Source organism: Lissotriton helveticus, chromosome 4_1 (genome assembly GCF_964261635.1).
Source record: "Lissotriton helveticus chromosome 4_1, aLisHel1.1, whole genome shotgun sequence".
Taxonomy (NCBI): Eukaryota; Metazoa; Chordata; class Amphibia; order Caudata; family Salamandridae; genus Lissotriton; species Lissotriton helveticus.
The window spans coordinates 70,169,889-70,185,240 of NC_136063.1; the positions used below are offsets into that span (position 1 = coordinate 70,169,889).

The 15,352-nt window shown below is 42.0% G+C and overlaps 1 protein-coding gene across 1 annotated transcript in view; it reads left to right on the forward strand.

Moving 5' to 3' along the window:
• The window catches only part of LOC144827873 (uncharacterized), a 448,943-nt gene that overhangs the window by 287,109 nt on the left and 146,482 nt on the right, over positions 1-15,352 (forward strand). Inside the window, exon 8 of the mRNA XM_078686037.1 lies at positions 426-643. Within this exon, the coding sequence (XP_078542163.1) occupies positions 426-643 (218 nt within the window). The remainder of the gene's footprint in view (positions 1-425; positions 644-15,352) is intronic.

The following is a 15,352-nucleotide window of genomic DNA, read 5'->3' on the forward strand; positions in this document are numbered from 1 at the left end:
ATATGAATGTGAAAACCTATGCTCTGTGTTGTATATTGTGTGGAGTTTGAGTGTCAGTAATAGGAATTGCCACATAGCTAATGCTGACTATAGTGAGACCTAAAGAGAGGCAGTGAAACAGTTACAAAAATACAAGTAGACTAACTAGGTTTCCTTGTCTTTCCCCTTATTTCGACCTCTGACCTCTGGTGGTGTCTGTGATGTACTTACACATGAGCACCTTACTTTAAGAGAAATACTGTACTCAGTGTAAATATTCTGTAGCATTCAGGGGGAAAAACCCGGTGTGCATTTGGTGGTTATCGTGTTTGATTGTGAGCAAACCGATTAGAAAGAGTGTGTCTTACAGAATTGTAAACTGCAGGAGTGCTAAATAAGCTGTCCATGCATGTGATTATTTCTAAACCAGTCGTGTTTTGTTGCAGGTCGCAATGACATCGTTCCGACTATGCAGTGCGAAGCTTCAGCAATGACATTGTCTCTCAACAAGTGCCTCTTGGAGCGGTTCAATTACAGCTTCACACATATGCATTTTGAGGATACAAACTGCACAATCAAAACTTCTCTGCAGCTGGAGGGAAATGAACGGGTGATCCAAGTTAAAGCCATTCCACGGGCAGGATGGTGTGGAAATGAGATGGTGGTAAGAAAGGATACACTCTGTGCACTTCAGGAATGTCAGCTAGTAAAGGTGGTGTTTGTCATATAACATGTATACTTCAGTGCAGATAGTAAATGAGAAGTAATGCATTGTGTTCTTCAACTCTTTCCTAAATCGGAGCAGTGTTGGGGTGGTCCTGAAGGAGGCAGGGTTGCTGTTCCAGATCTTGGGTGCATAGACATAGAAGGAAAGCTGTCTTGTTTTTTCTTTTTGACACTTTTAAGTCTGCAGCCTGATGTTTTCCTGGCTGCAAGTAAACCACAAATAACCAGAGATGGTGAGCTTGTCTACAAGATAAGTGAGGGTGATGGTCGTGATGGCTGTGTGAGTAATGCAGCTGGTTCAGAAGATGTTGTGGTTGGCAAGGAGAGTCAATGGAGTTCCATTAGCATGGTGGTGATCACCCACAGAAGCAGCCTTTTAAAATATGTCTAGGGTCTGCCATTGCAGAACCTGTGTGCCAGACCCTAAACCTTCCCTTAACTTCATATTAGTCACCTCTATGGTAGGCCCAAGGGCAGGGTGCATTGTAAGTGTAAGGTAGGACATGCTCTGATGTGTGCGGCATGTCCTAATAGTGAATTACAGCCAAATTCGTTTTCCACTATTGTAAGGCTACCTGTTCTCTTAGGCCAAGATGGGCTGCTGGAATTATTACACTCTATAATCCCGGCAGGCTCAGGGAACATGGTAGAAAATAAAGTTTAGTATGCCTGAACTCAGAATAATAAAATACTTATTTTAGTAAAGTTTATTTTAATGTCCTGTGTTTGCAAATGCTACTTTTAGAAAGTTAGCATTTGCTTGCCTAACCATTTCAGCCCGCCTCTGCTTGGATGTGTATCTGACTGTCTGGGATATGTGAGTGACAGGGCTGGGGGATGACAGGTGGTGAATGCCAGGATTACACCTTAGTGGGAGGTGGGAGTGCCCCTGGACTCTGAATAGGGCTGTGCTCTGCCACCACAATGCTGGCTCCACCCCCTGATGAGCGACTGATGACTCAGCCGGCACCTGGCCCAGGAAGGGCGAAGCATTGTCAAAAAGGTACTCCTGGCTGCCCCTGTCCACACAATGCTGGCTCCACCTCCTGTGGAGCGTCTGATGTGCCTGCCCCTCACACTGAAAGCAGAAGCCAGAGTACACCCAACAAAGTACTCAGAGACTGAATAAAGTTATGCAGAGGCCCCCCTGGCCTGCAAGAACAAAGAAAATGCTGTATAAAAGTAGGAGCCCTGCTCCTTGTAAATCAGAATCCTGTTTCCCACAACAAACCTCTGCCCAACTAGAAGGAGAAGAAGAAGCTGGAAGGACTGGCCTGCTGTCCGCCTTGCTGAGGAAGGAGAGGAGAAGACTTTGAAAAGACTTTGCTGACTTGTGCTAGAAACTTTCTCCAAGGGCTTGTCTGAGCTTGCCCCCTGATCTGAACCCCAGGACTAGTGGGTTCTCTGTGCCTTGGCTCGTCTGCGATTGAGCCGTGTGTTTCCTCCCGCGGAGGCAAGACTGTGCCCCCCTCACCCCTCCTAGAACTGTGTCACTCGGGAGCTTGCCTGCCGTTTCACCCGTTGAGAGCCTTGCTCTGCCTGAGCCGCTCTCTGCCCCTCGGGTCAGGCCGCCTGCTCCTCTGCCACTGTTCGCTACTGGAGGACTTGGAGGGTTCATCTGCCCCCTCCCGCCGGAATCCTGGTCTCCTGAGCGCACATCCATAGCCTGGACGGCCGCCCGTGCATTGTGATCGCACCCGGCCGCCCCGCTGTGCCCTCTGACCTGTGGAGAGGTCGCGCCGCATACCCAAAGGACTCGCCACCTCTACTGGCCGTATTGGAGGTCTCCGTGCCACGCCACGCCTTCGGAAGCATCCTGCCATCCTTCAGATCCCAAGGTACATCTGCATTTCCAAGCGCACCAAGAGCCTGACCCGTCCCCCTGCATCGAGGGACATTTGCTCGTGGGGTCAGTGCGCCTAAGCAAGAAATCGACAGCGGGCTTGGGGCCCGCACCGTTCTTATTTCCCCGTCACTGTGTACTAAGGCCTTCCCTGTGCCTTGGCCCGAGGCTCCTCTCATCGCCTCCCTGCTCCTCACGGCAGCCGAGAGCCCCCACCTCTGGAAAAGGCCCAGGGTTTCTCGAGGCTCGAAAAGGCCCAGGGTTCCTCAAGGCCCCTCTCTGGTCTCCATTCAACCCGCACCGCGAGATGCGTGAGTCGCGGTAGGGACTCGCTCATTTTCACCGGGGAAAGCGCACAGAAGCGCTAAGAAGCGGCCAGGGAGTCCTAAAGAGGCCTCAGGGACTAAGAACAAGTAAAAGAGACTAAGAAGCAATATTTGAACTGTAAACAGAAGAGAACTTGCCTATTTACAATCTTGTGGCATACTTAAAAGTCGTTATATTGGTCTTGTGATAAGTCTCAACTGCTCAGATATATTTTTACATAAAGAGAACGTATTTTTATATATCTACAGCCTGGTGTCCATTTGTGGGGGGATTGGTATATTTACTGTGTGTGTTATTACAAATGCTTAACTCATAAACGCCTGGAGAATAGCCTTGGCTGCTCACGCCACGCACCTAGAGGGTGAGCAAGGTTAATTCTAAAGGGTCCTCCTTCGCCCTGACTTAGAGGAGAGGGTCCCTGCTTGTCACAAGTGAATACTTGCGCCAACCAGGACCCCCAATTCTAACACAGATCTATTGTTGTCACTGTCTTAAAATACATGAAAAGGACTTTGGCTCTGACCAAACAACTGTTTTTCTTTTCACCTCATGCTATATTATCAGCCTAAGGTATTTTTATGCCCCCTGTGTAGGCACAAGGCATTATTTTACATCTAAAAAGAATAACATATGTTGAATACTAAAATCAATCCTGTTTTTTTTGTTTTTTTACAACAGCAGAGTTTTCCAAATCTTTTAGTCAGGAAATGTATCAGAGACAAATAGACATATATGTTTTCGACACACAGCCTTGAAAGCACACAACCCACCTGCTTTACAACAAAACACACATTGGCAATGCAAATGGTTTTAATGTGAGAACGCATCAAAATATAGGCATACAGAAATGCAGTTTACATTTATCGGCACCTTAACGTCAGGCCTGTTGAGTTTGCCAATGCTTGTTTGCACTCATGGCACCTGGCAAAATGGAAGACGCTTATAATGGGGTCCCACATTGGGTTTTTGACCCGGGACCCACAGAAACATTGAACAGCCGATCTCCAAAACGTGCACTGGAGAGATACAATAGTCAACACTGCTGCACTTCAACGCTAAGGATGCCTTACCCTGCGACTTCCTACATCATTTCCGTTGCATGCATCTGTCATGCTGCACCACTGTCACCTGCACATGCGCACACTGCACGCCTCTGTGGGCAAGATAACCGCACACAAGTGACAAACAGTAAAGAAACAGAAGGCGGTGTTGCAAATAGTTTTTGCCATTTTACATACTGAAACAACAGTTTTAACCCACTGACCCAACTTAAACAAGACTGATTTGCTAACCGAAAATAAATCTTTGAAAATGCAAACACTTAGAACACTTTGTAACATTTAGTGGCCAGAATATGGGCTACTAGTGTCTCTGTAGCGCCCAGACCCTTGTGATGAAGACACACGACATCTGTAAAAAGACGTTTGTTAAACGTTAAGCCCATCAGTTAATCTTTCCTCTTTGAGAATTATTTCCTTTGTTCACTATGCCTCTGTATTTTTCCTTTTATTACAAAGAAATAAAATCCAAGAGAGGCCAGAGTAGGGGGAGGATCACCCCGCAGTGTCCCCGGGGAGCTGTCTGTCTGCATGGGAACTCTTCACGACTGACAGCTCCATCTAAGCCCTCTGTTATCATTGAAAAGGCCTTTTTTGCAGAGTTGGGCCAGTCGAGGGCTTTTGGTTTGATGGCCCCAGGGGGAGAGAGAGAACACAAAATCGCCGTTTGCAGTGCCAGATATCAGCAAAATAAAAGTGCAGGGAGGCGATAAAAAACATAACTAAGGGCAAATTCTACCCACCCCCACACAAAAAATTATAAATACTGGACGCCCACCCATTATTTTTAACTTTAATCCATTTTATCAACAAGATTAGGAGTGCTGCGAGTGCTGCTTTGAAAGAGTGGTGAGCTATACGAGAAACGTGCCCAATGTTACTTATTTAGAAAGTGAAACTGTATGCTTAGTCGAAAACGCTATGCGGAGAAATATCACATGAGAACGAATGCTAGGGATGAGCTAACTGTAGCCTAATCCTTTGACCCGGAGGTGTTTGAAAAGTCTTGAGCAAGAATTTTTTTTCTGACTGCCTCGCTCTCTTTCCCTTTCCTTGTTTACAGACGCGTTCTTTTTTTTTCTCTTTTATGCCTTTAGTTCCTCTCACAACAGCCTCAGTTTTAAGGTAGGGTGAACAGACGTCCCGGATTCCCCAGACGGTCCCCGTTTTTGGAGAAGTTTCCCAGTGTCCTAAAACTTTTCTCCAAATTGTACAAATGTCCCGTTTATTGGGTGGTGCCTGGGTTATGTCCTGGTTTTTAAGGGAGGGTCGGGTGAACCTGCATGTTCATCACAGTGTTGTGCAGGCTCACATTTCGACCGGATCTCTTAGAAACAGGGACAGCGTTCAATTCTTTAAACTCTCCTGCTGTGCTGTTTCTCCTCATTAGCAGCACAACAGGATTTAATGAGGTGTGAATCGGGGTAGCAGGGGCCATAGGGTAAGGCCAGGTCCACCAGCTGCCGACCCTGGAGCTCTTCCCAGAACGGGAGGGGTAAAGTAATGAAGGAAAGTGGTCACCAGTATGTAGTTATAGTTAGGACCTAGTTTCCATGGGAAATTCGCAACATTCTATTTGGAATAACTTTGGCACCCGTTGACGAATCTTCGTGAAATTCTCCAAGAAGATGGCCCGCTCCGCTCCTATCCTGAAAGTTTGGGGTGATTCATCAAGCGGGGGCCGAGAAAAAATGGGGGTCCCAAAACGTGTATTCCCCATGCAATTTTCCATAGGGACATTTAGCCGTGGCTACAGCTCGAGCTGCTGAACGGAATTACACCAAATTTGGCAAAAAGGTAGAGTTTGGTTCACTGGTCACGTTTTTTGTTAAATGGTGGAAATCCGTGCAGTAGTTCCTGAGAAAATCAAAAGTAAAATCATAGATATATCTATGGGCGCGTAGGGTACGCGTATCCGCCAAGGACACTTACAAGCACGAGATGCATGATAATTGGCTGTCAACTGTCTGGCAACAATCCAAACCAGAAAGTGTTCTACCGAGACACAAGAAAACTGAAAAACAAGTACGCAAAAGACCCAAAAGGGTCAGGGTAGAAACATCCTGACCCCCAGACCTGCTCAGGGGGTCCCACAAAGACGCCCAAGGCCCAAAAAATTAAAATTATTTTTTAAAAATCACGGGACCCCAGGGACCCCCAGGATTCAAAGGGACTTAATTCCCCAACTTAAAACGTGCCACGGGGCGCGTTTGCACAGTGTTGAAGGGAGGGGGCGGGCCTGAGTTCACATGTGTGCAAACACGCCCTGTGGTGCTGTTTAAGTTGGGGAATTAATTCCTTGTCAATACTGAGGGTCCCTGGGGGCCAACTAGCCCACCAGGTACCTCTAGTAAGCTCGACAGAGCTGTGTTGCAGATTGTTGTAAAAAGGGGCGCAGCCTCTGAACACCTCTCTGCAACGCAGCCTCCTGGCGCATACTGGAGGGACCTGGTGGGCTAGTTAGCCCCCAGGGACCCACAGGATTGCGGAGGAAATTATTCTCTAACTTAAAACGTGCCACAGGGTGGGCTTACATAATTTCAAAAAGGGGGTGGTGATGGACAGAGTATCTGAGTTAATCAGAACACTCCTACCCAGTCAACAGATCAGGGCTTGATCCATCACCGTTTTTTAGCTCACTGCACCATCCCAGTTCAGAACCTGGCTACATGCAAATTAGTCTGTCCCTGGCCCAGTGCATCATGGGAACAGGGCAGACCAAACTACCAAGCCAATTCTTTACTGGAAAGGAAACAAGCTTCCGGGGACCGGTTTCTGGCATTACAGCCGTCTTCGGCCCGGCTTGCTTGAATCCTGATGGTGCAGTGAGCAAGGGACTCACATCTGAGCATACCCTTCCACACTTATGGTGGCCAAAATAATTTCAAAAAGGGGGTGGTGATGGACAGAGTATCTGAGTTAATCAGAACACTCCTACCCAGTCAACAGATCAGGGCTTGATCCATCACCGTTTTTTAGCTCACTGCACCATCCCAGTTCAGAACCTGGCTACATGCAAATTAGTCTGTCCCTGGCCCAGTGCATCATGGGAACAGGGCAGACCAAACTACCAAGCCAATTCTTTACTGGAAAGGAAACAAGCTTCCGGGGACAGGTTTCTGGCATTACAGCCGTCTTCGGCCCGGCTTGCTTGAATCCTGATGGTGCAGTGAGCAAGGGACTCACATCTGAGCATACCCTTCCACACTTATGGTGGCCAAAATAATTTAAAAAATGGGGTGGTGATGGACAGAGTATCTGAGTTAATCAGAACACTCCTACCCAGTCAACAGATCAGGGCTTGATCCATCACCGTTTTTTAGCTCACTGCACCATCCCAGTTCAGAACCTGGCTATATGCAAATTAGTCTGTCCCTGGCCCAGTGCATCATGGGAACAGGGCAGACCAAACTACCAAGCCAATTCTTCACTGAAAAGGAAACAAGCTTCCGGGGACCGGTTTCTGATCGTAATTAAGCCCATAGTATATGAAGAAGGAGTTAAGGCATGCTAAGGCATCCCCTACCTAGAATACTAGAACATGCTAGTTAAGAAATTATTCTCTAACTTAAAACGTGCCACAGGGTGTGCTTACAGACATATCACCATAGGCCTTGCCTCCTTCCTTCACCACTGTGCAAACCTGCCCTGTGGTGTGTTTTAAGTGGGGGAATTAATTATCTTTCAATACTGAGGGTCCCTGAGGTCTAAATAGGCGAACGGATATCTCCAGTATGCGTCAGGGAGCTGTTTTGCTGACAGGTGTTCAGAGGCCACTACCCTTTTTACTCCTCGCTGCAACGCAGCTCTGTGGTGGTACTGGAGGTACCTAATGGGCTAGTTAGACCCTAGGGACCCTTAGGATTTAAGGGGACTTAATCTCTCAACTTAGAACTGTGACAGGGCGCGTTTACACAGTGGTGAAGGCAGGGGAGCAGCCTGACGCTTCAAGTTGGGGAAAAAATTCCACTTCAAACCTGAGGGACCATGGGGGCCAAGTAGCCCACCAGGTGCTTCCAGAAAGCGCCACTGCGCTGCGTTACAGAGAGGTGGTGCAGGCGGTGCCCCTTTTTATATCTTTCTGCTATGCAGCTCCGTGGCGCCTACTGGATGTACTACGAATTCCGATTTACTCACCTGTTATCAGGAGAGACCTCAGTGCAGCATTATTGAGCCCAGTACTGATCCTGAAAAGTAATTCTAACCATACTAACCAGTAACTTGAATTTCTTTCTCTAGGCCAACATTGACTTGTTTTTATGAGTATCAGTATGAGTGTCTGTATGGTTTGATGGGGGTATTACTTAGCGCATAATTGCATGATTGACTGACTCACTGTTTGTATGTGTTTTGAAGACAGCATGTGTGCAGGACTGTATGGGTGGATGAGTGTGTGTATGGGTATGTTAGTGAGTGAATGACAGTCTCAATAGTGTCTTTATGAGTTACTACATATGTTTTAACCACTTGGATGCTAAGGTGTTTTATGGCTTCCCATGTAATTTCCATTGAAGTCAATGGAAACTCCATGACGAGCTGGGCTCATCATGAGCGTCGAAGGGGTTAAACTAGTATATGTGAGTATTGATGTATATAAGTGAGTATATGTGAGAGTGAGAGATTGGAAGTGTTCCTGTATAAATAAGTATGTGTTTCTGTAAGTGATTGTTTAAGAGAGTAAGTATGTGTATATTTCTGTAAAAGTAAGTGTAGTGATGTGTGTATAGCTGTATATACAAATAAATGGATGTTTATTTGCATGTGTGAGTATGTGTGTGAGTAACTCTATGGATAAGTATACATAATACTCATTGATTGTATGACTGACTGTATGGATAACTGTATACTTGTAATAGTGATTTTATAACACTCTAAGTATGAGTTACTATCTATGAATACATGAAGTGGTGTTTGTATAAGTGTGTAGCTGACTAAATGTAAGTATGATCCATTGTTTGCATAAGTGAGTAGGATGACTGCATACGTGAATATGATGTGTGCTGGTGTGTAATATCTATATAGGTGTATAAGTATATTTGATAGTGTTCTATTGAACATTGACAGCATGTATGAGTCAATCTATGGCTAAGTGATTAGATGTATGTGTAGATATAGGAATCACTGACTGGGTTTTTCAAAACTTGTATTGGTGTTAATGTTAATGTTAATGTTAATGTTATGGTAATTTGTATAGCGCACGGCTGCCCCAGCTAAGGGGCGTCCCGGCGCTGTGAGCAGATAAAATGCAGAGAGTTAAAGGCGCAGGGAAAAAGTTTTTGGAAAAGATGAGTTTTGACGGCCTTTCTGAAGGCCAGAAGGTCCTGAATGCCACGGATAGCTTTCGGCAGGCCATTCCATAACTTGGCAGCCAGAAATCTAAAGGAACGGCCTCCTACTCTGGCAAGTCTAGTGCGGGGTATAATCGCTAGGTGCTGTCCCTCTGAGCGGAGCGGTCTCCTAGGAGTGTACTCTGACAGGAGGGGGCGCAACATTGGGGGAGAGGCGGTTTTAAGTATTTTAAAGGCTAAACACAATGCCTTGAACTGGATCCTTTTCCCCACTGGGAGCCAGTGCAGTTTTTTCAAGACTCCGGATACCGAAGAATGGCGAGGGAGACCCACCAGAGCCCTGGCTGCCGCATTCTGGACTCTCTGTAGTCTGGTCGTTTCAGCCAGATTTGCCCCCAGTAAGAGGTGTGTCAATGGATTCAAATATTGTACTCCGTATTTTACAGTGAGTGATGAAAGATTATACTAGTGTATGATGAGGTGTAATTGATTGTCACGCGGATGATGTCATCAGTGATATCATCAGTGATGTAATTTGAGATGTGATCAGTGATGTCCTGACCATGTCATGAATGATGTAATATGTGACATCATCAGCAGTGGATTGCGGGCGCACGAGTTATAGTTAGTACAACTAACTATAACGGAGGAATTTCAATGGTTTTATACCAGTGAAATGTCCAGCTAACTATAACACCCGTAAAACCTATGTTTTTTAAGTGAATTTCTAAGGTTTTTTAAATGCTAATTCCTAATTGTAACAGGCCTGAAACCTATAGTTTTTAGTGAATTCCAAAAGGTTTTTTAAATGCTAATTCCTAACTATAACATGTCTGAAACCTATGTTTTTTTTAGTGAATTTTAAAGGTTTTGTAAATGACAATTTGTACATATAGTGTTATATTTCTTTTTTTGATACTGATTTACTAAATTTTTCTAAACTATTTTTAAAATTACATTATACATTTTTACCATAAATTGAAAATGTTTTTTAAAAATATTGAAGTTTTATATATTTTGTAATGTTATATTTTTTAAAATATATTTCTTAATAGTTTTTTTCTACAATTTTTTTCGGGGAGTCGCCACCCAAAGCGCACTTTCCTTGATTATTGCGCGGAACGTAGCAGCCATTTTAGGATTGCTTTGTAGGATCCGTGTAGGGTGTGCGATGGGTGCGTATTTCCCTGCTTGCTCGCTATGCAGCTCGTACGCGACTTCATGCACATAACCGACATGTACGTATTACGTTACGCCACTCTCGCGTGTTTCTGGTTAACTTCATCTACGTGTTCGACACGGTGGGTACGCGACTCCCTCGAAATGTTTTAATGTCTAGAAAGATATATATATGTATTTAATATAAATATTAAGGCAAGACATTTTCTCATCTAATCATAAAAATAATATTATTTTAGTTTTAATAAACTTATATTACTTTTAAATGCAATTTCGCGAAGTCGCGCTGGGTGAGTACTGCCTGTGCGCACCATACGCAGACCCCATGTGACCAGAAAAAAAGAGATTTGATTGGTTCATAACACTTCCTATTCTAACTATTGAAGGACCCCACCCATTTCAATCACTCTTCTTAAATCTTCCTTGGGAGAAGACCTGTGCTGAGAAGAACTTCATTTGTCTAGACCTGAATTTCCTTTCTGCAGACAAAAATGGCTACACCACTGTAAGAGTCATCTGATTCTGTCCATTCAGATGTAGAGGAATTTCTACCAGAACCTCTCCGTCCCGAAAAATACACATCCATCTTATGGAATTATTTCACTTTTCCGGAGGGACAAAACAAAGTTAATGTCACCAAGGTGACATGTAAGATCTGCAAGGATGTGCTATCCAGAGGAGATCCTAATAAAAAATACTCCTGTGGCACTGCAAGCATGCAAGCATGCGCAAACACATACAATCCCTGCATCCAGTGAATTACGCTCACTAAGAATGCAGAAGACTCCGCCAAAATGCACCTCCACCACCGGCAACTCCAAGTACCTCTGGGGCATGAACTTCTACCTCACATTTGAACATACGTCCACAATTTGGAAAATTAAAAATGCACTGTGTGCAGTGTAATCTGTTAATCTGCTATGGGGAGAAATCGGTAGACTTAGTTTGCAGGGCAATCGATAACCATTGTTGCTAGATTTTTTTTTTACCCAAAGTTCATGGTTTTGTTCGTCCTGTTGACTTTTTGTTCCTTTTTAAAAAAGAAATAAAAAAATCATTAAAAAAATCTTATTTTTTTAATAAAAATATAAAAAGAAAAAAAAAGTTTTTTTCAGGACTAACTACTCTGAATAAAAAAAGAACTACATTTGTATGCTATTTTGTGAAAGTTTAGATGAATGTGTAGTGCATAATTGACTGAAATAATGCCCATAAATATGTTGCAAGTCTATGTTTCCCTCTGCACTGCTGCTTGAACTGCAGCCATGTGGTGACACAGACACCCTTGCACCATGGTGCAAGGATATCTGTGTCATGTGGAGTTTGTTTTTGTGCAAAAAGACACACCTTCCTGCAGAAAAACAATCAGTGAACACGTTTTTCGCTTTAAATGTATGCTGTGCATTGTAGCATATATTGAAAGAGAAAAAATTAGGAGAAATAAAAATAATTCTCCTTGTTGTGCCTTGCTACATCAATTGGAGGATGGTGCAGCATTCACAAACATGTCCAGATTTATCATTTCTGATAAATCTGGTGATGTGCCTTGTTCTATAAGTGTTTTGTGCAAACACGCACAGCAACACCTATACAACGTCCTTTCAATGCAAGGTGGTGTGTATGAAGAGGTCATATTTACATGGAGAAGAACAGGTATACAGAGTGCCTTTTCCTCTCCTTGTAAATATGAAAGAGTGTTTTGCGCTATCACTAAGTTACCAAAAGTGACATTTTGTTGGCACAGGATGCTTTCTACACATATCAGGTGGGTTAGTTGGCCCCCAGTGACACTCAGTATTTATGTTAACTTCATCCTGTAACTTAAAACACCCACAGAGCATCTTTCCACACATATCTACTATGTCCATCTCCCCTTTCTTCACCTGTGTGCAAACATAGGCCATTGTGCATTTTAATACTAAGTTAAACTTACCTTCACAGTAATAGAAATAAACAATGCTGCAGTTTTTTTCAGTTGTTTTTTATAATCTAAATTTCTGAAAATGTGGTATTTTAGAATTAGGATCTGTGAAAGAGAAGAAAAAATACAGTTATAATATATAATATAATATTTTTTACAATACAGCATAATTTTCTACAATATAACAAAAATATACACTGAAAGAATGTGCAAGAAAAAGTCCATAATTCAAATACATACTTTTCCTCTAGGCCAAATAGTATTCTTGAAATCCTTTATATTGAAATTGTCCAATAGTAATCATATTAATACATATTAATAAATTCCTCAGAGGCCAAATTATGTTCCTAAAACTTTGGTTTTAAAAATATTAGGTAGGAATTTGGTAATTCGCTTGACAAACGTTGTTTAAAAACCAACTGAGCGTCATTACAATATGTCCAGCCATTATCACATTTTAAATAGGCAGTGTAATGTCCAGTTGTTGTGGAAGGACCATCATGGAAAATTATTGCTACTGCTACAAAACTCCTTCCTGATATTGATAGTTGACTTGCTACAAAATGTTTTATTAAAGTGTCCAATTTTCTTCCATCAGCTGACAACGTTGCATTATTAAAATTATATATTGTCCATATCTTTGTATAAATAATGTTGATAACATTTCTGATTTGCATTGGCTACACTCCCTGTTTTGATTTGCTGCTTTAACTAGTTTATTAAAAGACACTGATTTACAGTCTGGCAATTTCAAATATATAAATCTTTCAGTGTCTATGTTAGTGCTACATGTAGACATACAATTTTCACAATGATGTTCCCATTTATTACAAAAGCCAAAACGATTTTCAATGTATATGCCTTCCTTTTCCAAATGGGAAGCATATATATTGGACATTCCTGAGCATCTTGTTGGATATTCTGCATAAATTGTGTAGAACCAGAACATACATCCAAAATTTCACAAACGCTTTGTATTTTACTTTTATCAGTTCTCAATTTTTCATAAACAGAATGCAACAAGGAACACAATTTTTTCCCAATACTCAATAATTTGCTGTTGCAAACCTTCTAGAAAAAAAACATTGACCACTACATTAGCATAGCAGTTGACACCTTAACTATTTTCTAACTGATACCTAACAATCGGTTCAACAGTGTCCTTTTTCTTTTTGCTTGCAATGACAACGTTATCTTGTTTTCTTTCCTTCTCTATACCTTCACCACAGATATTCTCTTATCTTCTTTTTCAAACTACTACACTCTTTTCAAATACAGCATATTGACCTAATTTGGTAGCATACACTCTTCTTTACCTATTATACTCTTTTACACAGTTTGCATCTGCAGTAACCTTTGTGTCATCAAAATCAATCCAGATAAAGTTCTGACCTGCGACAAAGCAACATAAGCCATACCCTCTTTAAACACGGTACTTCCAATGTTCACCAAAGGACTGTCTACGCTTAAACCTTGAGATTTATGAATAGTCACTGCATATGCCAGAGAAACTGGAAACTGTTTTCTACAGACATATAAATCTTTAACAAGCAAAAAACAAACTGAACAACGACCAATTTGTTTCACTTCTTCAATCTGATGAAATTTAATTTTTTTAAATTCAATACCATCTCTATTCGCATAATTAACAAAATCCACAACTTTGCCCATTGCTCCATTCACCAAAACTTTTTCTACATCAAAATTACTCCTTAAAATTACCCGACAGTTTCTACATGCATATACATTCTATTCTAAACCAGTAGTTTTAGATATCGATTTTTCTAAAGAATCCAATTTTGTTTTCAACTTTTGTCAAAATAATAGTGATTCCTTCATGCTCTATTTTATCAATGGCTTCCATTTTTATTATTTCTTCATTTTACAGCTTCAAAAGGTGTTACTTGAATATAGAACACTCACGCAGTGTTGGCATTAAGCAGATTAATGTAATGTAAAACATACTTATATAGCGCATGCTGTCACCCAGAGGGTATCCTGGCGCATGTTTTCTGCAATTTTCATACATATCTTCTCAGGAACTATATTTTCATTTGGAAACAAATTGGAAAGTAATCGACTCTGCAAAGCTTGTTTGCCATGTTCTGTCAATACTCAAATTCTTATATCCTATATAATAGTTCCATAATCAAGATCATTTGCCTGTTGCATATTTGTAATGAGTTCTTTTTATTCAAAATATGACCAAATGTTAACGTTTCCAACACTACCCAGAGACTTTCTGGTTTCTTCATGCACAAGTGTTTTAAATACTGGTTGTCCTTTTATGGGAGTAAGTTGCAGTAGATCTCCGAAAACTATGACATGTTTTCCTCCAAAAACACGTCGTACTCAGTTTTAAGAATTTGCTGCATTCTTAAATGCACAAAAGCAAGCATTAAGTTTGAGATCATGCTTACCTCATCAATAATCAGAAGTTTCATTTTCTATAGCACTCTTGAAACTTCACAACAAGCTTCTCCTTAGAGCTTGTGATATTCCAATTTGTTGTCACACTCCACAGGTAGCATCAGTAAACGATGTAAAGTAATTCCTTTAATGTTGTGTGCTGTTAACCCAGTTGGAGCAGTTACAACACATGACAAATGTGACTCAGTTGTTTTCTGTAGATAACTGGTGATTACTTTAAGAAACTTTTTCCTGTTCCTGCTTGTCCACTCACACACATTCGGATAGATTGAAATGATGTGCATGTGCATTCTTTCTTTTCATGAAGAAATCCATGGTGAATCTGTTGCTTCACTGGCTGATATATTTCTTTCTGTTCAACATTTAATTGTTCTTCCAAGTTTGCTAGGTCCATTACATCTTCTTGAACTTGATGCATTGCTGTTTCCACCTCATTTATGGCGATTGCTGCTTCATTTTCAACAATTAAAAAAAAAAATGTTTTATATAGTGCGAACTTGACCCAAACTGAATCAGGTATCAGAGCGCTGTACATAGCACCAGTTAAGTTACACGAGGACACACATTTATTTTTGTTAGGCACGGGGAGATTAAGTGATTT